Source organism: Medicago sativa, chromosome 8 (assembly GCF_051527215.1).
Source record: "Medicago sativa cultivar Bolivia chromosome 8, Bolivia_mono, whole genome shotgun sequence".
Lineage (NCBI taxonomy): Eukaryota > Viridiplantae > Streptophyta > Magnoliopsida > Fabales > Fabaceae > Medicago > Medicago sativa.
In genome coordinates, this window is record NC_140756.1 from 80,121,997 (window position 1) to 80,146,833 (window position 24,837).

The 24,837-nt window shown below is 31.4% G+C and overlaps 4 protein-coding genes and 2 pseudogenes across 5 annotated transcripts; 3 read left to right on the top strand and 3 right to left on the bottom strand.

Moving 5' to 3' along the window:
* The first annotated feature begins 921 nt into the window (after nucleotides 1-921).
* Nucleotides 922-2,440, top strand: LOC146902046 (protein STRICTOSIDINE SYNTHASE-LIKE 10-like). Its single transcript, XM_085737973.1, has 3 exons — nucleotides 922-1,228; nucleotides 1,507-1,779; nucleotides 1,881-2,440. The coding sequence occupies exons 1-3, from the start codon at nucleotides 987-989 to the stop codon at nucleotides 2,374-2,376; spliced, it is 1,011 nt and encodes a 336-aa protein (XP_085594099.1). The 5' UTR covers nucleotides 922-986; the 3' UTR covers nucleotides 2,377-2,440.
* Nucleotides 2,441-2,606: 166 nt separating this feature from the next.
* LOC146902047 (UPF0481 protein At3g47200-like) lies at nucleotides 2,607-3,977 on the bottom strand (annotated as a pseudogene).
* A 1,691-nt stretch (nucleotides 3,978-5,668) lies between these two features.
* LOC146902048 (protein STRICTOSIDINE SYNTHASE-LIKE 12-like) lies at nucleotides 5,669-7,449 on the top strand. Its single transcript, XM_085735758.1, has 3 exons — nucleotides 5,669-5,956; nucleotides 6,241-6,513; nucleotides 6,876-7,449. The coding sequence occupies exons 1-3, from the start codon at nucleotides 5,697-5,699 to the stop codon at nucleotides 7,369-7,371; spliced, it is 1,029 nt and encodes a 342-aa protein (XP_085591884.1). The 5' UTR covers nucleotides 5,669-5,696; the 3' UTR covers nucleotides 7,372-7,449.
* A 6,184-nt stretch (nucleotides 7,450-13,633) lies between these two features.
* On the top strand, nucleotides 13,634-15,327 carry LOC146902049 (protein STRICTOSIDINE SYNTHASE-LIKE 12-like). The gene is made up of 3 exons (XM_085735759.1): nucleotides 13,634-13,928; nucleotides 14,065-14,337; nucleotides 14,730-15,327. Exons 1-3 carry the CDS (start codon nucleotides 13,678-13,680, stop codon nucleotides 15,199-15,201), a joined length of 996 nt encoding a protein of 331 aa, XP_085591885.1. The 5' UTR covers nucleotides 13,634-13,677; the 3' UTR covers nucleotides 15,202-15,327.
* A 358-nt stretch (nucleotides 15,328-15,685) lies between these two features.
* Nucleotides 15,686-18,210, bottom strand: LOC146902050 (protein MIS12 homolog; annotated as a pseudogene). The gene is made up of 5 exons (XR_015022802.1): nucleotides 17,730-18,210; nucleotides 17,234-17,326; nucleotides 16,994-17,123; nucleotides 16,254-16,391; nucleotides 15,686-16,166 (listed from the first exon to the last, which is right to left on the bottom strand). The product of XR_015022802.1 is annotated as a protein MIS12 homolog (transcript).
* A 1,301-nt stretch (nucleotides 18,211-19,511) lies between these two features.
* On the bottom strand, nucleotides 19,512-20,231 carry LOC146902051 (F-box protein At2g35280-like). Its single transcript, XM_085737103.1, has one exon. The coding sequence runs from the start codon at nucleotides 20,229-20,231 to the stop codon at nucleotides 19,512-19,514; it is 720 nt and encodes a 239-aa protein (XP_085593229.1).
* Nucleotides 20,232-24,837: the final 4,606 nt, after the last annotated feature.

The following is a 24,837-nucleotide window of genomic DNA, read 5'->3' on the forward strand; positions in this document are numbered from 1 at the left end:
AATTAGTCGTTTGAAATATTTATACTATTCATGTACTATTATAGACTGTATTGTACTCCCGTATGATTGTGAGAATTGTTTGGTCTTATCTTGATGATTATTCTAGAATTATCTTCAAGCTTATACCAGAGGAATTGACCTACTAGAGGAATGTTGTTCCATAGGAAAAACGTGCGTATGTTCAAACACTCGTCTCTGTGTAAAGGGAATATCAAGTTTTGGACTAGTTTAACACCAAAAAAAATATTATAAAACCAACTAAGAAAGGTTTGTTCTAGTTTTTTTTCTTCCAATTTTATTTTTGATTTTTTTTGTTTAGAATTATATTGTTCTTTAGCAAATCAAATTTGATCTGATCCTAATTTAATTTTATTTAATTAATCTTAGAAAACAAAATCAAAACAAAATCCTAATTTAATTTATTTAAAAATTTAGTAATATCAAAATAACAATATAAATGATAAAATTTTGTTCAAAAGTTGAAGTTTAATTTTCGTTGCGATAAAGGCTGACTATGACCTTTATTGAGAAATGTGAAAAATAAGTCGGTGTCCATCTATCAACTAATTTTTATAAATCAAATGATATCAATTCACGTAATTGAGTGCACATTAATGCATTACATTTTGAAGAAGAGGAGTTTTCATGACTCACTAACCGACCATATCTTTTTCCTATTATAGTTCTAGAGTTTCACATTTTAATTTTACAGTATTCACATGTTATGTTTTGTTCATAAACACATAATTACTAAAGTAATCATGACACAAACTCTTAACGTTTCTTTTGACGGTGTAAGTCTTGCTTTGCTTAACTTGCATGTTCACGAGGTTAATAATGATGAGTTGGCATATCACATTTTCCATCTAATGCACTGCATGCATAGCATGATGCCAAAATGCCTATAAATACATTGCTTAGTTCATTGTTAGGACTCACATCTTACAAAGTTACATCAAATATCATTAAACTTATTATTGGCAATCATGATGAATATGGCAATGGTTGTGACTTCAACTACACTTGTTATCTTACTATTGTGTTCTCCATCATCAGTAGCTATATTACTGAACAAGCTTCAGCTACCATCACCAGTGACAGGACCTGAGTCACTTGCATTTGATAAAAACGGTGAAGGACCTTATGTTGGCTCCTCTGATGGAAGAATTTTCAAATATAATGGTCCAGATGTAGGTTTCAAGGAATATGCTTACACTTCCCCAAACAGGTAACTAAATATTTCACTCACCAACTATTATCTAGCTAGATTCAAAGCCTAATGAGTTAAGTGACCATTTATTTTGAAAAAGTACTATTTTCATTTTTAGTTACAAGACTATTTTCTTGTTTTCAATTTGTTTCCTTTTTTTTTTTTTTTAGTACTTTTTTATATTTTTCTTTTTCATATATACCTCACGAACTTTGTGTTTATATAGAATCATTATTTTCTTATTTAGTAAAAACAAAAAATGAAAGTGAGAAATAATTTTTTTTATTTTGGATCAGGAACAAGACAGTCTGTGATGGACTTTCTGACTTCTCAGCAGTCCAAGCAACATGTGGAAGGCCATTAGGATTGGGTTTCAATCATCAAACAGGCGAATTGTATGTAGCTGATGCTTATTTGGGGCTTGTTAAGGTTAGTCCCGATGGAGGGAATGTAACCCAATTAGTTGGACCTGCACAAGGCAATTCTACTATGTTTGCTGATGGTTTAGATGTAGATCCTGACACTGGAATCGTTTATTTTACCATAGCTAGCACTAACTTCCAACTCAAGTAAGCATTGTTTTTCTACTTACAATGTTGTTGATCTTTTGCACTTAAATGCCAATTCTGCATTACTATAACAAATGTTCACTTTACTTTATTTTTTGTAGGGATTACCAAACACTGCTAACTAGTGGAGATAGTTCGGGAAGCTTATTGAGATATGATCCTAGCACCAACCAAACGACGGTGTTGCTAAGCAATCTTGCAATGCCATCTGGTGTGGCAGTAAGCAAAGATGGCTCATTTGTACTTGTTAGTGAATATCTATCAAACAGAATTCAAAGAGTATGGCTGACAGGACCAAGAGCAAATTCGTCAGAACTATTCATGCTACTTACTGGAAGACCAAATAACATCAAGAGGAATTCAGGAGGCCAATTTTGGATTTCAGTGCATAGTGTTTTAGGATTAGGACTACCAATATCTCCAAGGCGCACGGCTTTGCCTCGTGGAGTCAGAGTGTCTGAGAATCGTATAATTTTACAAATTGCATCTCTTGCTGCTGAGTATGGTACTGAACCAGCTAGTGAGGTTCAAGAGTACAATGGAAAACTCTATGCTGGCTCCCTGCTCGCTTCTTATGCTAGCATTTTTATCGGCTAGAGTATTTTATGTATTGCTATGAAAGAAAATAATACATGGGGACTAAAAGAAAATTATTGATCAATATATACTTGCAATGGCACCCAATAACCTCTACTCTTTTGATTTAATTTTTTTTTTTTATGTTAACATGACATAACATATAATTCCAGAAACTAATAATATAATTCATGAAACATAATATGATATGTGTGGAAATTCTAACAAAATCAACTAGTACTAAAAATTAATTACTTCAAACGAACTACACCAATAACTCTAAGAAAATTGACAACAGCAAATAAGCAAATAGCATTCCCACTCAAACGAACTACACCAATAACTCTAAGAAAATTGACAACAGCAAATAAGCAAATAGCATTCCCACAACAGTTGAACTAAGCCTCCGAGGATCACGAAAGTACACTGACCTTAACATTCCCATATAACGTTTCAACCAGTTATTATAATGTTCATTCATTTCCTTAATGATCTTTACATAACAATTTGATGTCACCACAACATATTTGCAAAGACGATTAACCAATGTTGCCAATTCTGCATGACTTCCAAGTTCATGGCTAATGATTTCTGTGTCAACCAACAACTCAACATCTTCATGTGTATGAATCAAAGAATCAATTAAAGAAACTTAGTTGCATATGAAAGGTTGGTTTGAATAGTGACGCGATGAGGTTCCTAAGAACACATTCTGTTGCTTGGTCTACTTTCAAATGCGGGATTTGTAACTTAGATTCGACAAATTTAAAACATGGTACACAACCTAAGCACAAAAACCAGCTCAAAATTGGTGTCTTCTTAAACTTTAAGTCACAATAGCTTCTACCTTGAACTTTCTCAAAGCTAATACCTGCTTCACTCAACTTTGTAGCTGTTCTTAGTACATATTCTGATCTAAAAGGTGTGAAACTTTGTGATGGATTCATACCATTAACTTGAATTTCTATTGGAAGATAAGTATATCTAATCAAAACAGTGAAGGGTTTGCAAGATTTGTAATTTTGAGTCAACTCCAATTTTTGACTTAACTTTTGAGGATAATAATCTTCAAAGTAGTTAAAAGCAAGATCAATAAAATTAACATAATTTTCTTATTGCTATTGCAACCATTCTTTTCACCTAATAACACCCTTTTGTGTAATTCCTCCAAAAAAAAAAAAATAGGAATTTGATTTTCAAGCAGCAACAAATCTCTGTGTGATTTTGTAAATCCATGATGTCGTAAACATGAAATCATTTTTCTGTTCAGATTCTTTAGCTTTTCTCAAAAACAACTCCATTATGAAACTGAGTCTAACAAACTCATTTCCAAAAACTTCTCATCCTTGCAAAGTTCTTGTACAATTACCAATATTTTCTCTGTTTTCTTCAAGAAAAGCTTTATATTGTACCAAAGCTAAAGTTTGTTTATTTGACAAACGTTTCCAAAATGCATGAAAGTACCTTTGTTTCTGTTTCTCTTGATTTAGTTCTGGATTATGACTGTGAAAAGGACCTATTGAGATAAACTTTGGTGTATAAGCATCTTCATTTAACTTCAGAAGATGGCGAGGTACCTTGTAAATGCAACATTTTTCATGTAAATTGCAAATCACTAACATGAAAATATAAAAAACTAGTTTGAATTGTGGTAATGGGTTACTGCATTGATTAATGAAGACGGTGTTAATGACAGTTGCATATTATACGTACTAAAATTATACAAGCAAAGGGGATTTGTACCGATTTGGATGGTATCGACAAAATAATAATCAAAACATTTACAGCTCACACTATTCAGTCAAATTGAACCCTATCTTTGGTTCAACGCACAATGCTTTACATTTTCAAAACTAACTGATACGTTCAGTCAAAAGACTCGAAGAAAACTAAGTTCAGGGCTGAACTTCTGGTCTCCCAGTGCCGTACTTCAAGAATCTTCAAGCATATGATAACAAAATAATTTCAGAATAAATTTCCAGTCTAACTAAATGGCTGAATCTGTACTCAAACCGATCAACATGCAGTGTAGCAGGAAATACACAGCAAGAAAAAAATACTAACCTTCAATAAAGCTACACATTTTGGTGTACTTTCATCAAGAGGGAAAAAAATTGCATTCCAATATAGATTAGTAGAAGTGTGTGTCTGTACACTTAAACTCATAAGGCAGCACAATTTTCTGCCAAAATAGACAACTAAATCCTAATTTTTTTTATTCTAACAGAATGTTTAAATAATGAGATCATACAACACTTCTGTAGTCATAAGCTCTAGTTGTGTAAATGCCAAAGGCTTTAAAAGGCCACAAATATACAACATCTAACTTCAAATGACAAAAGATGTTAGCACTCTCTTAAGGCAGCAACCAAGTATTATACATTTGAAATGAATGGTTACTTACCATAACTCTGCAACGCTCACATGAAAACCAGTAAAATTATGTTCAAACATCAATATCCATGAGTCAACAGAAATTACAGCCCTAAACAACAGAGTATTCCTTGGCAATTAACGTGTGCTAACGCTTTCCTTATGACTTTCCCTTTTCATATTCACATTTTGGGCAGTAAACAGAAATCTCATCAAAATATTAGCAATGAAAAAATAGCTTTATCATGATCCAGGGCTGTACCACAACCTAGTAAAGGCAGCTAACAATGAAAACCCTCGGGCATGGCTCGTGGAAACCTCAAGCATACAACATACGCATGCATCATTTTACCTAACATAATTGTTGAAGACGAAGAACATGCATATGGAGGTGACTTTAATTGCTCTTATGATATATTATGAATAATGACATCTCAACAACCGAAATAAGTTCATTGACAACTTCAAGCGGATTTAGCGGAGTATGGGAACGCTTTGGTCATGAGTATAACAAAATTTAAATTTTACTAATTATATAATGCTATTTATTTTTATCGTTTTTAATTATACAGGTTCATGTATTTAACGTTAATTTTCAATTGTTACAATTCTTTTTTAACTTTCTTTTATTTTTTAATTTATTTTTCATATAAATATTATGAAACAAGAATTAGTAAGTTGCTTCAAATGATGTAGTAGTGTGAGCCTCACTTAAGATACTAAAGTTGGATCACACCATTGAAGATGCTCTAACAAACTATGAACGTTTCTTGTGACAGGGGAATTCTTGCCTTAATTTGTGTGTTCTTTTCACTAGGTTAATCAAGGATGAGTTGGCATCACATTTTCCACTTATTGCACTGCATGCATGGCATGATACCAATATTGCCTATAAATACATTACCAAGTTCTACTTAGAATTCACACCTTACATCAAAATTAAAATTAACTTGTTATTGGCAATAATCATGTTGAACATTAATAATACCATGTCCAAGTCGATGGTTGTCACTGTCATTCTTCTTGCTATCTTTCTACTGCGTTCTCCATCATCGGTAGCCGTATTACTGAACAAGCTTCAGCTACCAGCACCAGTGACAGGACCTGAGTCACTTGCATTTGATAGAAACGGTGGAGGACCTTATGTTACTTCTTCTGATGGAAGAATTTTCAAATATGTTGGTTCAAATGAAGGTTTCAAGGAATATGCTTACACTTCTCCCAACAGGTAAATATATAAATCATTCATCAACTATTAGCCCAACATGAATCAAGTGATCGTTTACTTTGTAAAAATGATTTTTGTTTTTCACTTTTAGTTACGAAACATTCATCTTGTTTTCTCTTTTCCGTGTTCTTTTAGAAAGCATCTTAAACAAAAACAAAATTGTTGTTTTGTGCAAATTATTTAAAAACAAGAAATAGATCGAAAACAATGTGATAATTTTATAGATAAAAGTAAAAACAGAAAATGAAAATCAGAAATGACTGTTTTTTATTTTTTTGGTTCAGGAATAGGACAGTCTGTGATGGCCTTGCTGACTTCTCAGTAGTCCAAGCAATATGTGGAAGACCTTTAGGATTGGGTTTCAATCATCAGACAAACGATTTATATGTAGCTGATGCTTATTTTGGACTTGTTAAGGTTGGCCCCAATGGTGGGAATGCAACTCAATTAGTTGGACCGACACAAGCCAATTCAACTATGTTTGCCGATGGTTTGGATGTAGATCCGGACACTGGAGTCGTTTATTTTACCATAGCTAGCTCTAATTACAAGCTCAAGTAAGTATTGTTTTCTCTACTTACAAGTTACAATATTGTCTTTGCATCTAAATCCCATTTCTTCTCATAAAATATCATCTTATAACATGTATTCAGAAAAGATTATTGAAATAAGCTGAAAAAAACTTAAAAACATGTATGTGACAAGCTGTTTTCATATATTCTCTCAAGTGCTTATTATATCATAAAAATAAGTTCAGATGAATTATGAATAAAGTTTAACAAGCGCACCTCAATATCTTACATGGATGGAAGACACCTGTTATTTTCTATTTTTGCTTTCTTTCCTCGAATAATTTGTAGGATTCAATTATATTATTGTTTATGGTTGACAAATGTGAATGTCACTTGGTTTTTTACAGAGATTTCCAGACAGTGGTAGCTAGTGGCAGTGGAGATAATTCAGGAAGCCTATTGAGATATGATCCAAGCACCAACCAAACAACAGTGTTGCTAAGAAATCTTACAGTGCCATCTGGAGTGGCAGTAAGCAAAGATGGATCATTTGTACTTGTTAGCGAATATTTAGCAAACAGAATTCAGCGAGTGTGGTTGAAAGGACCGAGAGCAAATTCATCAGAATTATTCATGCTACTTGCCGGAAGACCAGATAACATCAAGAGGAATTCAGGAGGCCAGTTTTGGATATCAGTTAGTAGTTTTTTAGGGACACCAAGATCTCCAGGATGTTCTACTTTACCTTCAGGTGTTAGAGTGAATGAAAATGGTATAGTTTTACAGATTGTGTCTCTTGTTGAAGAGTATGGTCCTGAAGCGGCTAGTGAGGTTCAAGAGTACAATGGAACACTCTATGGTGGCTCCCTGCTTGCTTCTTATGCAACCTCATTTACTCCCTAGAGTTTTTTTTACTCATTTCTATCTTTGTATGGCTATGAAAAAAAATGTTAGCCTAAGTGAAACTCTACTCTCTAAAGGCAACAACCAAGTATTGAAATGAATGTTTATTTACTATATCCCTGCAAGGCTCGCATGAAAACCAGTAAAATTAACATTAATATCCATGAATTAAGAATCAATTCATTAAACAGAAAACTAAAGCCGTAAACAACAATTCCTTAACATGTGTTGATGTTTTCTTTATGACTTTCCCTTCACATATTCACCTTTGGGGAAGAAATATCTTCAAATTTCCTGCAATCTGAAATGTTCAACTCAGAACTAAGAAGTTCAACCTGTGAAAATTAATTCATGTTTCAGAACAATGAATGATATTTTGGTTACCTTTGGCTGCATATATAGCAGAAATGTCCATTTTATTGTTGTCAATCCTTTTTGCTTTCGTTTTTCCTGTCTCTTCAATCATGTTGGTATCAACCTTTCCCATCTTCATTCGAAGTTCTGAGGGGTTGTCATAATCTCTACAGGAACACAATCATAAATGTAAAAATCTACTGACTTAAAGTTTAACATTAATATTAGCTAATAATTTGTTGTTAATTTTAATCAGAAAATAAAAATTCATTCCTTCCTAACTTCATAAAAAAGTAATGCAGATCTCCATGAAAATGTTGGCATTATTTGGTTCATTTCTCCCCGTGTTGTCAAACAGCTGCTATAGCAGCGTTACAGTGCTATGTAAGAGAATTTGAACATTATCACTCTTGTTCCGTGATAAACTATTTAGCAAAAAACTCGAACAAGGTTCACAGTTGCACCGCTATAGCAGGAATAATGTTCACTGTGAACCTAAATAGCATGTCGCGTAACATAATTTTAATGTAGCGCTATTGATAAGAGTTTGGTAATAGTGATTTCTTCCTTGATAAGGTTCACGGTATTAACATCCTGACCTATGGTACCTATGCTGGTCGCCCCTAAATGTTGCTCCCATTTCATTAAACAAACTATATGTGAAGTATAAAGCACAATCAAAAGACAGATTGTCCTGAATGTTCATTATTTACAAAATTATTTTGAGATACTACTGGTTGCTTATTTAACTGACTGTGTAATGGAAAAACACAACAAAAGTGTATCCAAAGAATTTAGTGTTCTTTTGTATCATCAAATTGCATGAGAAAAGCAGTATAAATGTGTTGATACTTTTTTTTGTTGACCTTGCATATATTATGCATTGTCCCTACCAACTGAGTTAAACTCACGAAGACACAAATGTGTTGATACTTAATACATAGAGACAGGTACAAAAATGGAGTATCCCAAGCTTGAATAAAATAGAAATCATAAATACAGGAGAAAAAAAAAAAGAGACTTGTTAAGGAAACAAGAAAAGAAATAAAAGAAAAAAATAATGTGAAAAATGTCATGTTTTTAAAATTTCAAGGTATTATTAAATCACTACAAGAAAATCTGTAATTTGCAAGGGGCGGAACCCCTGGGAAAAGTAACAAAATCCCTGGCAAACATAGAATCGTGAGGACCTAAATGAGGGGCATGATTCCTCACAAAAACACTTGTCGCAAATGTATTTCGAGGGGGTATGACCCTTGTGAAATATGCGAAGGTCAAACCCATCGCAAATGCATTGTCAAAAAGCGAGGGTGTTCTTGGAATAACTTATGGCAAAACGTTTCGGTTAACTATAACACTTCAGACTGATGTGAAATCACATCAGTTTGACAGACTAGCTTTGCGAGGGACAAAGCGAGGGCCTTACCTTGGTCTTTTATAAATAAAAAAAAAATTATTTTGTAATACGAATTTGATTTTTTAATTAAATTGAAAATTGATTATTAATTTTTTTTTAATCAAAAAGTTCTTTTGCAACGATCTAACACTTAAAAAAAATCTATTTCAAATTTAACAAATTAAATATTTAAAAAATACAATTAATTAAAATAAAGTTTAGCCAAAAAAAAAACAATTTCTTTTCTAATTTAAAATTATGATGAATGAACACTAAAAAAATGATTTTTTTAACTGTAAATTAAAAAAAATGATGAATCAATAACTCCAATACCTTAGTGTTTATGAACATTGATTTTTTTTTTTTTTATAAAATAGAAAAAAGAATGGCTTAATTGAACCACACGTCCCTTAACTTATTTCTTTGTTTCGATTTGATCTCATAACTCTTAATTTTTACAAATTGGTCCCTCAACTCACTTGCCGTTATTCAACGTGTTCCCCTAAAAAAGGAGATAGTTGAATAAGGAGGATATACTGGATCTTATAGTGTATCACCAACAACTAATTTATTTACAAACAAACCCAAAAATTGATTTAATCCTTCATTGAAATCTCAAATTAATTGAATCCCAATTTTTTTTTTCTCCAAATTCATCAAATTCTATAACATAGAGCCAAAATTTACAAACAAACCCAAAAATTGATTTAATCCTTCATTGAAATCTCAAAATTAATTGAATCCCAATTTTTTTTTTCTCCAAATTCATCAAATTCTATAACATAGAGCCAAATTCTGTCAACAACAAATTCATCAACAACAACCCATTTTGGTCACTACTGCAACAACTTGTGTCCATTCATTTCTATAGCAGTACAACTCATTTGGTTCACTACAACAACAACAACCCATTTTGGCAACGGTAACCATCATTGTAACCATCGATTCATCACTACATTCTTCTTGTCAAGGTCTTGCTCTTGGCAAATTTGTGAGGTGTTTTTGCCCCCGAGAAACATCTCTGTCAAATCAATATTTTTCTTGTATTCAATACTTCTTCCGGTCACCATTATGTGCAAAAAAAAAAAATATTTTTTAAGTTCTTTGAATAATTAATGTATTTGGTCAATAATGTAGACTAGATGCATCACTTATTCAATTAACCTAAAAAAAAAAACTTCCTATAAAAGTGACTACATTGCTTTCAAGATTATATTATCACATGAAATTTCTTAACAAAAGTTCTTAAGATTTGTTAGCATTTCCCTATGCATGTGATCTTGAGCCACACAACCTTTAAAGGAATTCACGTTTACAAAAGAGTAGTTGTCTAGGAGAGTATCCTCTCCATTTTCGTTTGAAGAAATAAAGAGATAAAAAGTTTGCAAAAAAATATAAGGGTTAAATATGTTTTTGATCTCTATAAATATATCAACTTTTCGTTTTATTCCCTTTAAAATTTTCCTTCAACTTTTAGTCCCTCTAAAATTTTCCATCTTCACTTTTGGTCCCTATTTTAAAGTAAACTCATATGTAGAGTTCATATTTTTTCATAAAATTTTGCAGAAAAATTCATAATATTATAAAAATGTCTCCCAAAAAAAATTAGAATTTTTTAACAAAACATGAATTTAAGATGAATTTTTATATTTTTGACGGTTAAAAATTCATATTTAATTTATGTTTTGTTAACAATTCTAATTTTTTTGGAGATTTTTTTTTTACAATATTATACACATTTATGCACAATTTCATTAAAAAATACAAAAATTAACTTAATAATAAGGACCAAAAGTAGTGATTGAAAATTTCATAGAGACTAAAAGTTGAAGGAAATTTTTAGAGGAACTAAAACGAAAAGTTGGTATATTTATAGGGACCAAAAACACATTCAACCCAAAATATAAATAATTAATGATGGTGGGACACACTAATATTATGACCCACTAATTTTTTTTTATGTCTCCCTATCTAAATTGCATTTTCTATTTATTTTAAGAAAATAGAGAAGGTCCTTACCGTAACGTGGCTATTTTTAATTTCCCTTACATTTAAGATGCTCCTAATCTAATCTAATTAATGTTAGGCGCCGTCTTTTTAAATTTGGAAGTGGATCATAGATATGATTGTTTGTCAATTCCTATTTCTTTGAGGCGGGAAAGGGTTATTCAAATTCAAATTAGGCCAAATAGTAAACTTGGTTAAATTTTAGGCAGGCTAGGGTTTTTTTTATTAAGAGATAAATTAGATTTGGTTGTCTAGGGTTAGCTTGGAGACTTTATTCCATCTATATTCATATTTATATTTATTAATAATATTATGATAAGATTAAATGTTAGAAGAGTTACTCTTTTTAAGTAGTTAAAAAAATGATATAAGCATGAAGTTGTATTGTAGGCATGACAATGGGACAGGGACGAATTTCATCTCCCCTGTCCCCATCCCCGTCCCTGAATTCCATATTTTTACCCATTATCCTACCCGATCCTCGACGGGAATGAGAGATTGAAATCCATACCCTATATGAGTCCTTGAGAGTTGTATCATTAGAGTAAAAAAAAAAAAGGATAAGTTGCTTCAAGATGATGTAGCATCATGTACCCCACTTAAGATGCCAAAGTTGGATTGCACCTTTGGAGTCACTTCCGGGCACGGATCCAAGCATATGGTATTGGGGGCAATTGCCTTACTAATGTTTATGTTATATGTGATAAAATATTTGATATTTTGATTATTGTCCCCTCTTAAAATAATAGATTGCCTCCATGAATTGAAAATTTATACCATTAGAAGAGTTTTTCTCATGAATTTTACAGAATCAAATGTGCGAATGCATTTGAGATTAAATTTTGAATGATTTTTTCACATAGGCTCTGTTTGGTAAAAATAGCGGATAGCTTATAAGCTAGCTGATAAGCTAGCTGATAGCTTTTAACTGATAAGCTAGCTGATAGCTTTTAGCTGATAGCTTATAGCTGATAAGCTAATTAAAGTGTTTGGTAATAATAGCGGTTGAACTAGCTGATAAATGTAAAATTACATAAAAGGACATTATTAATTCATATAAAATTTATACTACTATAAATTAATATTTAAGATATTTAATAATTTAAATTAATCAATTTAATATATATTTTATAGATTAATAAATTAATATTTTATTTTTTGGTCAAAATACTTAATTTACGATTCATATTACGTAAAAAAAATTACTTATATTTACGATTCATATTACGTAAAAAAAATTACTTATATTTACGATTCATATTACGTAAAAAAAATTGAGAAGTGCTATATAGTACGGGATTTATTTTCACGAAAATTCACGGACGCTTGAACATATAAGCAACCTGAACGGTATCTATTATTATGCACTATGTCTTTATTGTTATGCAATTCAACCAAAGAAAAAGGTGGTCAGCACCGTTTCAATTTGTTGCACCGTTTGCTTAAGATTAATTCCCTCAAAAAAAAATAGTGTTAAAGATTAAAGAGTGCTAACCCTTCACGAAAAAAAATAAAATAAAAAGAGTACTTACCTTTAAACTCTCTTTTATAAGTTAATTAAATCAGAACCAAAAAGTTAATTAAATCACTTACTATTCAAAAAAAAAAAAAAGTGCCGCAGTTAGCCTGTCCGTGAATTTTCGTGGCCACAAGTTCCGTACTATTTAGCATTTTTCAAAAAAATTACTTATATTGCTAAATGAAAAAAAAATCATGTGACAAAAAAATGGGATTGAAAATTGTTTCAGCATTAACGTAACATGTTTCAGATTGTAATAAAATATAAAGGGTAAAAAGGGATTTTAGATAAAATAGCAAGGGCAAAAGTGGAATAAAATACAATAAGCTATAAGCTATAAGCTCAAACGCTACTTGAAATAGCTTCAAAAAAATAGCTTATAAGCTCGTGGAAATTCGTGAAATAAGCTATAAGCTCGTGGTAAAAGATCGTTACCAAACAGAGCTTTTTTTGTCAAACGAGCTTATAAGCTATAAGCTATAAGCTATAAGCTCATTTGGTGGCCTTACCAAACAGAGCCATAATATAGAGAGAATTTTTTATAGTGTTGAATATGAGCAAAATTCTACAATACCTTTTTAAATATAATGACACATAAAGAACAATTTTAATTTGTATAAGTTAAGGAATCTTTCAATTTTCTAAATATAATAATGTAGTGTTTATAATCTCAACTATTTTGTTCAATAATAATGATGTTATTATATAAAATGCTAATGATTTTATCACTTATACAATGCTAAATTTTTTGTATAAATATTTATCATATAAAATCTTGCCCCTCAAGTAAAATTTTATAGATCCGTCACTGTCACTTCTATCAAACTATGAATGTTTCTTTTGACAGAAGAAATGTTGCTTAATTTGCGTGCCCTTTTCACTAGGTTAATCAAGTTGGCATCACATTTTCCACATGTTGCATTGCATGCTTGTAATGAAGCCAATATGACTATAAATACATTACTTGGTTCCATAGTTATAATTCACACCTTACCTGAAAAATAAAATTAACTCATTATTGGCAATAATAATGTTGAACATTAATAATTCTATGGTGATGGTTGTCACTGCCATTCTTGCTATCTTTCTACTGTGTTCTCCATCATCCATAGCCATATTACTGAACAAGCTTCAGCTACCATCACCAGTGAAAGGACCTGATTCTCTTGCATTTGACAGAAACGGTGAAGGACCTTATGTTACTTCTTCTGATGGAAGAATTTTCAAATATGTTGGTCCAAGTGAAGGTTTCAAGGAATATGCTTACACTTCTCCCAAGAGGTAAATATATAAATCATTCATCAGCTATTACCCTAACATGAATCAAGTGACCATTTACATAGTAATTTATTTTTATAAATAAAAGTAAAAACAGAAAAGAAAGTAAAAAATGATTGTTTTTTATTTTTTGGTTCAGGAACAGGACAATCTGTGATGGATTTTCTGACTTCTCAGAAATCCAAGCAATATGTGGAAGGCCATTAGGATTGGGTTTCAATCATCAAACAGGAGATTTGTATGCAGCTGATGCTTATTATGGGCTTGTAAAGGTTGGCCCCAATGGAGGGAAAGCAACCCAATTAGTTGGACCTGCACAAGCCAATTCTACCGTGTTTGCTGATGGTTTAGATGTGGACCCAAACACTGGAATCGTTTATTTTACCATAGCTAGCACTAAATTCCAGCTCAAGTAAGCATAGTTTTCTCTACTTACAATATTGTCTTTGCAGCTAAATACCAATTTTTCTCATAAATTATCAGCTTATAATATGTATTCAAAAAATAATATTGAATTAAACTGAAAAATAACTTATAAACACGTGACAAGATGTTTTCATATATTCTCTCAAGTGTTTATATCATAAAAATATGTTCAAATACGTTATGAATATACCCCTAACATCTGTGACGCATGCTCTTTTCTATTTCTGCTTTCTTTCCTCAAATAATTTGGAGGGTTCAATTATGTTATTGTTTATGGTTGATTAAACATTTGTTTAGTTTCAAAATCATAGAGGCAGTATCACATTTTATATTAGTGCATGCAAGTAACAAATGTGCACGTAACTTGATTTTTAATAGAGATTTCCAGACAGCGCTGCTAACCAGTGGCATTGGAGATAATTCAGGAAGCCTATTGAGTTATGATCCAAGCAACAACCAGACAACAGTGGTACTGAGAAATCTTAAATTTGCATCTGGGGTGGCAGTAAGCGGAGATGGCTCATTTGTACTTGTTAGTGAATATTTTGCTAACACAATTCGGAGAGTGTGGTTGAAAGGACCAAAAGCAAATTCCTCAGATTTATTCATGCTACTTGCTGGAAGACCAGATAACATAAAGAGGAATTCAAGAGGCCAATTTTGGATTGCAGTTAATAGTCTTACTTTGTCTTCGGGTGTTAGAGTGACCGAGAATGGTATAGTTTTACAGATTGTCTCTCTTGTTGAAGAGTATGGTCTTCTTGAACCGGCTAGTGAGGTTCAAGAGTACAATGGAACACTCTATGGTGGCTCCCTGCTTGCTTCTTATGCAATCATTTTTACTCCCTAGAGTTTTTTACTTGTTGCCATCTTTGTATGGCTATGAAAAAAAATCACCTAAGGACTAAATAAAGAAATTTGTATGGCTATGAAAAAAATTTACCTAAGGACTAAATAAAGAAAATTATTGATTATATTATACACTCACAGTGGCATTCAAAAACATATACATAGACTAACAAAATATACTGTTTTGATCACCATTTACATAGACTAACAAAATAGACAACTAAATACTCACTCATGCATCAGAGTCAAAGGCAGCGTACTTTTCTGACAAAATAGACAACTAAAAATACTCGATAAATTAGTTCCAACAGAGTTTTTAAGTAACGAGACTTCTGTAAGATTGTGTAAATGCCAAAGATCTTATAAAAAGCCACAAATAAGCGAATCTCTACTTTCTAAAGGCAAGAGAGCCAAGTACCATACATTTGAAATGAGTGGTTATACACTCGCATGAAAACCAGTAAAATTATTTCTAAACATTTATGTCCATCAATTAAGAACCAATTCAACAAATAGACCAATAAAGCTGTAAACAACTATTCCTTAACATGGATAATGTTTTTTTTATGACTTTCCCTTTACATATTCCCCTTTTGGGCAGAAATCTCATCAAAGATTTAGCAATCCAGGGCTTTATCACAACCTAGTAAACTCAGCTAACAATGAAATTAAAATTAATAAATAAAAAGCAGAAGTATCTCCCTGTGACCTGTAATGTATTTTACTTTGGAACTTGTCACTTACAAACCTCTAGCTTCTGCCTTCGCCCAATTAAATTGAGAAGACAGAATAATTTAAATCCACTCATTTCAGCATGAGAAGGAAATTCCAACTAATAGACTACGAATAAACAATCACAGGTACAACAAGCGTAAGTCCAGTATGATGAGAAATATATACAAGCTCAAGTACTCTTCATAAGAGTTACAAATTCTTGAAGATCTTCAAATTTCGTATTAGAGAGGCCTGCAACCAGAAATGTTCAATTCAGAACTATGGAGTTTAACCTGTGAAAATTAATTCATGTAGAACAATAAATGATATTTTGGTTACCTTTAGAAGCATATATAGCAGAAATGTCCATTTTATTGTTGTCAATCCTTTTTGCTTTCATTTTTCCGGTCTCTTCAATCTTGTTGGTGTTTAGCTTTCCTATCTTGAGTCGAAGTTCTGAGGCGGTTGCCATAATCTCTGCAGGAACACAACCATAAATGTAAAAATGTACTGACTTAAAGTTCAACATATAATATTAGCTAATAATTTGTTAATAATTTCAATCAGAAAAACCAAATACATTCTTGCCTACTTGCAATAATGCAGAGCTCCAGGAAATTGTTGACATTATTTGTTTCATTTCTCTTTTACTAAGGTTCACAGTATTAACATCCTGACCTATGATACCTATATTGGTGCCCCCTAAATATAGTCCTCCTATCAAACAAATCTTATCTTGATTTTTCCATATAGAAACGAAAGACATTATAAGTATAAAACACAATCAAAAGACGGACTATCCTAAATGTCCATTATTTGCTAGTAAAATATTATGAGATACTAGTTTCTTATATTACTGACTGTGTAATTGGAAAACAAAAAATAAAACCATATCCTAATAATTCAATGTTCTTTTGTATTATAAAACTGCTTGAGAAAAGTAAAATACATGTGTTAATACTTAATACATACAAACAAACAGGTATCAAAATGGATATCAATACCAGTTCTGAGTAGCACGGGATCTTATTTGCGAAACGTCAAAATATGAAAAAGACGATAAGAAGCTCTTAAATTACCCTGAAACAACTCAGCGTAAGAGTTTTGCTCAAATAATTGTACTGCCTCGTTGATATACCGAGCATTGTGAGAAGACTGACTCTCTAATGCATGAATTTCTTGATTCAGCATTTCAGACTCTTTCCCCACCTGACAGCACATTTATTACCAAGAAAAATCAAATGAGAAACAAAATAAGTAACAATTTCACCATCTACAAAATGAAGACTTTAACAATGTACATTCCACACTCTTATTACCTCAACTAGTTTTTTCCTCAATGATTCTAACTGAGCATCTAATTCCAGATTGGAAGTAGAACCAGGATCAATGACATTCCCACTTGTTTCACCCTGAAAGAAAGTACACTTTCTTAAGAAAAAATTATACAAAGGAACAAGGTTTTAGAAAAGAGATTAAGGAATATACACTGTCAATGAAAAGTAATTTTACACAAAACATTCAATCACAAGTTTTCAATTTGCCACATCATATAATACATTTTTAAAATAAAGAAACTGAAAAAATAGTAACATAATTGTATTGTTTGATGTCTTGGCAAGTTGTGATTGGTTGTCAGTGTAAAATAACTTTTCACTGACCGTGCATTTCCTTTAATCTCTTTAAATAAAGGTAGGCGACCACAATATGGGCCGCAATAGCATAGATTTTGATGTCTCTGTGACTGCAATGGACTGTGATTGAGGCCACATTGACCATAATTAGCGAATAACAACAAGTTGGAGCAGAACATACATTGAGAGTGTTTGGCAATTGAAAACCTTCGGGAAGAGAAAAACAATGATAAAGGCAGTATTTTTCCCAAACAGCGAGCTTTTGATCCAAAACAGATTGAACCTTTTGACGAATGCAATCAACACCCTTTCACAGAAACAAATAATCAATTTTAATGAAAGAGTTCGTTAATTACCCTAATTAAAGTTAATTAAATTGAATTAAGCAATTTCTTTGAATAATGGAAGGAGAGAAATCGAAAGTATCGAGGACGAAATCATCAACAGTGTTGAGAACTTCGTTGAAGAAGAGTTGTGGATTCAGATTCATCACCGATTCGAAAACAGCGTCGCTCTCTCTGCTCATGCTTCCTTCCATTCCCGCCAAATTCGATTCCCGAAATTTCAGTCCAACCGTACAATGATAGAATTAGAAATAGTCTTTGGTCAACCTTTGCAAATCTCCTATCCTATGTTTATTTTTTTTTTTGGGAAATGCTCATTTGTATAGCTGACTTTTCATAAAATAAGAAGACGGTAGGCAACAAAATGGTTGTTTCCTATAAAATGCAAAGCTAATGAAAGTGTAGAAATATATAAATTACTAAATTGATAATAAGTGGTTAAATATGACGACCGAGTTGATAGCAAGTGGTTAAGTTCCAAGGAAATTATTTTAGAGTTTTTAGGAGCTTAGAAAAGGACGGCAAACATCATAAAATTTAAAGTATAACTCCCTCTGTTTCAAAATGAGTGTCGTTTTAGGTGTTTACACAAATATTAAGAAATGCAATGATTATAAGAAAGAGAATGGTTATTTTACCAAATTATCCTTATTAACTATTGGTTAGTTTTAAAAGTAATACTTTGGAAGTAGTGTGCAGAGTATTAATTGGATGGTACAATTGAAAAGAAAAAGTTATTATTGCATTGGAAACTGAAAGTGATATTCATTTTGAAACAATTTTTTTTTGGCTAAAACGACACTCATTTTGAAACGGAGGGAATATTATTTTTTTAATTGAATTTTTTTAATTGGTTGGACAAAATTTGAATATACACTATGTAAAAATATAAATATTGTTTTTTTAATTGGTTGGACAAAATTTGAATGTACACTATGTAAAAATATAAATATTGGTCTCATGATGATAAAAAATTCATTAACATGTTGAGTTAAAAAAAAAATCATTATAATAAAAAAAGAAAAAGTGTTTCGCCTTCATTAAAAACTCTGTCTATCAAAATCATATAATGTATTGTAGCCAAAAAACAATCATATAATGTGCATGCAAATATTGTGAGAATAAAACGGAATGAATATATAAAGAAAATTCATATATATGTATATATAATCATGGATATCAAGCATATAATATCAAAAGAAAACATTATATTATTATAGATATGATCTAAACAATGCTTCCTGGTTCAATACTCATTATTTTTGTTGAATGAAAATTAAACTAATACTATTCCATAACATAAATTTCAAGAAATTAGAACTAGTTTTTTTTTCTTTCAATAAAGAAACAACAACTAATGAATTATTTTTTTATTGAGGCAATTTTATTTCAAAAGCCAAAACCCTGTAGTAGACTACCACCAAAAGATACACTAAAAACCAACATACTCAAATACTTCAAAACACAAAACCAAACACACCAAAATAGTTCCCTTCCCAAAAACAAATAAAATAAAAAACAAATGCATCAACACAATAAGGTAGGAGCAAGCTGATCAAAATCACAGAGCACATAAGCAACAACGAGACAGAACTAGTGTACACAAAAAACCAACCACTCTAGTGAACATTAAATAACTTATAAAAGAACTCCAATTCATGATCCCACCTACAATCTTCACACATTGTCATGTCATCATCTTCATCATCTTCATCTTCCAGTAAAAACCATGGACCTTTCTTCACTCTCCATCCCTCGCACGTGCTCTTTGAGTTGCATAGAGGAATTTGATTGCGCATTAACATCCCATTATTCTTCCACATATATTTTGTTAAATATTTAACCTTACTCCTTGAACTCACAATACATTTGGACTTCCTCAAGAAACGCATATGCTCAAGTCCTTGTTTTCTTGACTCGTGATTTTCGGAACACAACAAGATCATACCATACATGTATATGGCTTCCTTGTGACCTTTTTCAGCAGCAATCTTTAATCTCTCAAGACCATCAATGTTTCCATTCGGATAGCCAAAGTATTCAAGCAATCCTTCTCTAAATATTATTTCCGTATTTTCACTTTCTAAGCAACTTCTTAAAAAAGACGATACGTTCTCATTCGGAAACCATTGGATCAATGGAAAATTGTCGAAAGAAATTTGTTGTAACACATATCTTTCTTGGGTGAGTTCAAGAAAATATTTGCAACAAACTTTAATTTTATGAAAGTCACTAAGAGATTTAGCGGCTATTGTTGCAAACAGATCGATTAGCAAATCTTTGGGAAGTGATGGTACGGCCTCTAAAGAAGATGGTGCATGTTGTATTTTGGGTGCCATTTAGAATGGGAAAGTGTTAGACTTTCCCATGATGGGCAACTCCACTTTTTACATCCACGTGCCAGTTTTTACCTGTTCTGAATGTTTTTCTTTTTTAATGTGAAAATATATTTTAATAGATAAAATTTGCAAAATTGAATTTGATAAACACATCTCTACTTTTCTCCGTAAAATAATTAACACGTCCCATCTTCTCAACTCAGCATTCTGTAAAAAGTTGTTTCATCAAGCAAACAAAATTAAGTTTTAATATCCCATAATCGCAATCAACAGGTCTTGTTTAGATCTACAATTCAAGTCAACAACAAGAGTTTCCTAATTTTCTTCTCTAAGTTCTAAGATCTATGTCTACTACTTCACAAAAAAACAAAGAGAAAGCTCCTCCACATGAAAATAGATTATGTATTAACTCTCACTTCTATGGTTGCTAAGTTGAAAAAACAGTCTATACTTCCATCTCTTCTTCTAGGCTACTTTGTCCTTTTTGGTTGTGTGGGTTTAGATTTAAGGAGGTTGAAGATGGAAAGCAAGTCGTGACCAGTTCAACTTATAGAAACAAAAAATTGGCATTTAAATCATTTTTAAGAGACATATTAATGTGTACTATGGTGGATCTTAAGAAAAGGGTGTGGTTCTGTTATTGTGATGGTTTATAGAACTTTCCTGTTTCTAGATATGATTTTTTAGGAAGAAAAAGAATGTAGAAGATGAAGATTTCTTTCAAGAACATACATGAGATAAATATTTATTTTTAATTAAAAAGTAAAATAAAATAGCAACAAAGTATACTATGTTGTCAACTTAAAATCTTTAATCTGGATTTCATTCAATGAGTTTCAATTAAAATAAATAAATTAACTCCAAATTGCAAAAAATAATTGTGGCCCTCGTTACATTTTCAGCAAAGAGCCCAATATAACAAATAAAATATCCTCTCAAAAAAAAAACATAAAATATAGATATAACAAAATAACAAATAATGTTAATTTATGATTTTTGTGGGGTCACATTTTTTTTCCAAAATTATCAGCAATAAGTCACTAAGAGGTTCCAGGTAAAGCATCTACACCGTTGGAATATAAAAATAATATATCTATGGTGTTTGACTCACTTGGCCATCGTGGGAAAGTCTAACACTTTCCCATTCTAAATGGCACCTGTATTTTGTTGCTTTTTCTCTTCAATGTTTTGTTACTTTTTCTCTTCAATTTTCTTTTTGATGGTGCCATGGTTCAAGAAAATTGAGATATTGGAAAAACTATAAAACAAGAGATTTTGAGAGGTTTTTCTTTTGGGTGGTGTGGTGTACTTGGAGAGGGGGACATTGATTTGATTATATAGGGAAGTTATATTTTTTCTTCTGTGTGAGGGTGTAGTGTTTTTTCCTTTTTCATGCAATAAATGTAATATTCAAAAAGTCAATCAAAATCTTGGTTTCCTAAAAAATAGCGGAGAGTGAAAAAAGACAAATTTAAATTGATATCCTTTTTATTTTTTTTAAAAGAATTTTAATTGATATCTATCTAAATATTCCTGCACCATTAAATATATTACATATATAAATTTTAGGGTTAATTATGTTTTTGGTCCCTACAAAATTGCGACCTTGTAAGTTTAGTCCTTACTTAATTTTAATAGCATTTTTAATCCCTACAAAAAAATTTTGCACTCAATATTAGTCCTTACTCAATCCAAATTTGTTTAATTTATGCTTAAACTCTTAAGTTTTTCAACAATTTTTTACAGGCGTGTTAAGAACGTTATAAAAAGGTCCTCCGAAAAAAATATCGCAAAAATTTGATTTCTACGTCCATATTTTTGTTACTTATATCTTAGACTTTTGTCGTTTTAAAAAATTCATATTTAATTTATTTCATGTTAAAAAATTATAGATTTTAGTAAATGAACCTTTCATAGTGTTCTAAACTTGTATAAAAAGAATCGTTAAAAAATTTAAGAGTTTAATTATAATTAAACAAAATTTATTTTAGCAGGGAATAAAATTATAAGTAAATTTTTTTTTGTAGGGATTAAAAAAGCTATTAAAATTAAGTAAAGACTAAACTTAGAAGGTCGCCATTTTATAGGGACCAAAAACATATTTAACCCTAAATTTTATATTGTCAAAAAGATTTAAATTGTATACTTTATTAGTCTTTACCAAAACAGTTTTTTTTTTAATAATATGGTCAAAAAAAAAATAAATAACTCAGTCAAAAATAATTTCTCACGTTACCAAATATCAATTTTTTTTATGAGAAAACTAATTGTGATTTTTTTCCTTTTTGAATTTGTTTAAATAAATAAGTTTTTATGAGGTTTTTTTTTTGGGTTAAATATGTTTTTGGTCCCTACATTTTGCACGATTTTGATAATAGTCCCTACATTTTAATAAATGTTTTTAAAATCCCTATATTTTTCCTCCGTTACCGAAATTGGTCCTCGTCGTCTATTTCATTAACAGAACGTTGATGTAACAATGAGTGGGACCCATTTTTTGTCTTATGTGGCAGATTTAATTGTAAAAAAATAAATAATTCGAATTTTTTTTTTATGCCCTAAACTCAAACTAAAAATCAAAAACTATCCTACTTGAAAAGAAAATTCCAAATCTACCATACTTTTAGAAAGTTGACCACTATGTCTCAAGTCCAACTTGAGACATACCCTATGTCTCAATTCCAACTTGAGACATACCCCATATGTCTCAAGTCCTACTTGCGCCATACACATTCTCTCAAAGTTTGCATTTTTTTTTGTCTTTATTATATGTCTCAAGTCCAACTTGAGACATATTTATTTTATTAATTTCGTTTTTAATTTAATTATTTTAATAGAATTAGTTTTAAAAATTTTAAAAAAATAATTGAAATAAATATTTATGATTAATTTTTTTAGGGAAAATATGTATTATTTATTAGTATGACACATTTAAAAGGACAATACATTTTTGAACGGAGAATAAATATTTAATAAAATACAAACCAAATGCAATAAAAAAATGCCTAAATTGCTACTGATGTTCAGTATTAATGCAATTTTTTCGGGAATGACCGGTCATCTTACAAATGCCGCATTTTCTCCCTTCATTTTCCACAACGTCCATCTCGGTCCTAATGCGAGTAATTGCGGGACGACCTTTCTTTGCTCTACGCATGGCTGAATCGGGAACCACCTTTGAGCCTACATAAGTTAACCAATACTGTTGGTGGTGAACCCCCAACCTGTAGTAGGTTGCTGGTCATGCGACTCTACTCTGTATACAATATCCCTTTCGACGTGGTTCACCACCAACAGTATTGGCCAACTTATGTAGGCAAGCATGTCGAAAGGGATATTGTATACAATACATGCTTGCCTACATAAGTTGGCCAATACTGTTGGTGGTGAACCACGTCGAAAGGGATATTGTATACAGAGTAGAGTCGCATGACCAGCAACCTACTACAGGTTGGGGGTTCACCACCAACAGTATTGACCAACTTATGTAGGCTCAAAGGTGGTTCCCGATTCAGCCATGCGTAGAGCAAAGAAAGGTCGTCCCACAATTACTCGCATTAGGACCGAGATGGACGTTGTGGAAAATGAAGGTAGAAAATGCGGCATTTGTAAGATGACCGGTCATTCCCGAAAAAATTGCATTAATACTGAACATCAGTAGCAATTTAGGCTTTTTTTATTGCATTTGGTTTGTATTTTATTAAATATTTATTCTCCGTTCAAAAATGTATTGTCCTTTTAAATGTGTCATACTAATAAATAAGACATATTTTCCCTAAAAAAATAATCATAAATATTTATTTCAATTATTTTTTTAAAATTTTTAAAACTAATTCTATTAAAATAATTAAATTAAAAACGAAATTAATAAAATAAATATGTCTCAAGTTGGACTTGAGACATATAATAAAGACAAAAAAAAAATGCAAACTTTGAGAGAATGTGTATGGCGCAAGTAGGACTTGAGACATATGGGGTATGTCTCAAGTTGGAATTGAGACATAGGGTATGTCTCAAGTTGGACTTGAGACATAGTGGTCAACTTTCTAAAAGTAGGGTAGATTCGGAATTTTCTTTTCAAGTAGGGTAGTTTTTGATTTTTGGTTTGAGTTTAGGGCATAAAAAAAAAATTCATTTAATTTAGTCTAATAAACCAGACAACATTCATCTTTTACATCTCTCTCTTCTTCATCTTCATCTTTCTCATCTTCAATCTAAAATCATCTTCATCCTTTTCTTCTCTTAAACCAAACAAAAATCTAACAACAACAACATAAGCTAACAACAACAACAACAACAACAACCTCAATGAATTTCTTCCCTCTCATACCCTAACAACAAACCAATTTTGGTCAACTCCACCATTGATATATTCATAATCATAGATATACTACACACACTAACCATTAACTAGCTCTTTTAATTTCATTTCTACGCAAACAAATAAATCATCATGGACAGTAAAAGAATCATCAAATCTTCTTCTTCAAGTCCTCTTCTATTCAGAGGAAATGCTGAATCACATTCACAACACCGTGATTCTTCTGATGATGTTGCCTCTCCTACTCTCACATTTACCACCCTCGTTGTTGTTTTTGGATCTTAC

Bases quoted from the DNA above. Each gene is read 5' to 3' on its own strand.
- LOC146902046 (XM_085737973.1), top strand. From the start codon at position 987: ATGATGAATATGGCAATGGTTGTGACTTCAACTACACTTGTTATCTTA. The intron at 1,229-1,506 runs GTAACTAAATAT...ATTTTGGATCAG, and splicing joins GCTTACACTTCCCCAAACAG to GAACAAGACAGTCTGTGATG. The intron at 1,780-1,880 runs GTAAGCATTGTT...TATTTTTTGTAG, and splicing joins AGCACTAACTTCCAACTCAA to GGATTACCAAACACTGCTAA.
- LOC146902048 (XM_085735758.1), top strand. From the start codon at position 5,697: ATGTTGAACATTAATAATACCATGTCCAAGTCGATGGTTGTCACTGTC. The intron at 5,957-6,240 runs GTAAATATATAA...TTTTTGGTTCAG, and splicing joins GCTTACACTTCTCCCAACAG to GAATAGGACAGTCTGTGATG. The intron at 6,514-6,875 runs GTAAGTATTGTT...GGTTTTTTACAG, and splicing joins AGCTCTAATTACAAGCTCAA to AGATTTCCAGACAGTGGTAG.
- LOC146902049 (XM_085735759.1), top strand. From the start codon at position 13,678: ATGTTGAACATTAATAATTCTATGGTGATGGTTGTCACTGCCATTCTT. The intron at 13,929-14,064 runs GTAAATATATAA...TTTTTGGTTCAG, and splicing joins GCTTACACTTCTCCCAAGAG to GAACAGGACAATCTGTGATG. The intron at 14,338-14,729 runs GTAAGCATAGTT...GATTTTTAATAG, and splicing joins AGCACTAAATTCCAGCTCAA to AGATTTCCAGACAGCGCTGC.
- LOC146902051 (XM_085737103.1), bottom strand. From the start codon at position 20,231: ATGGCACCCAAAATACAACATGCACCATCTTCTTTAGAGGCCGTACCA.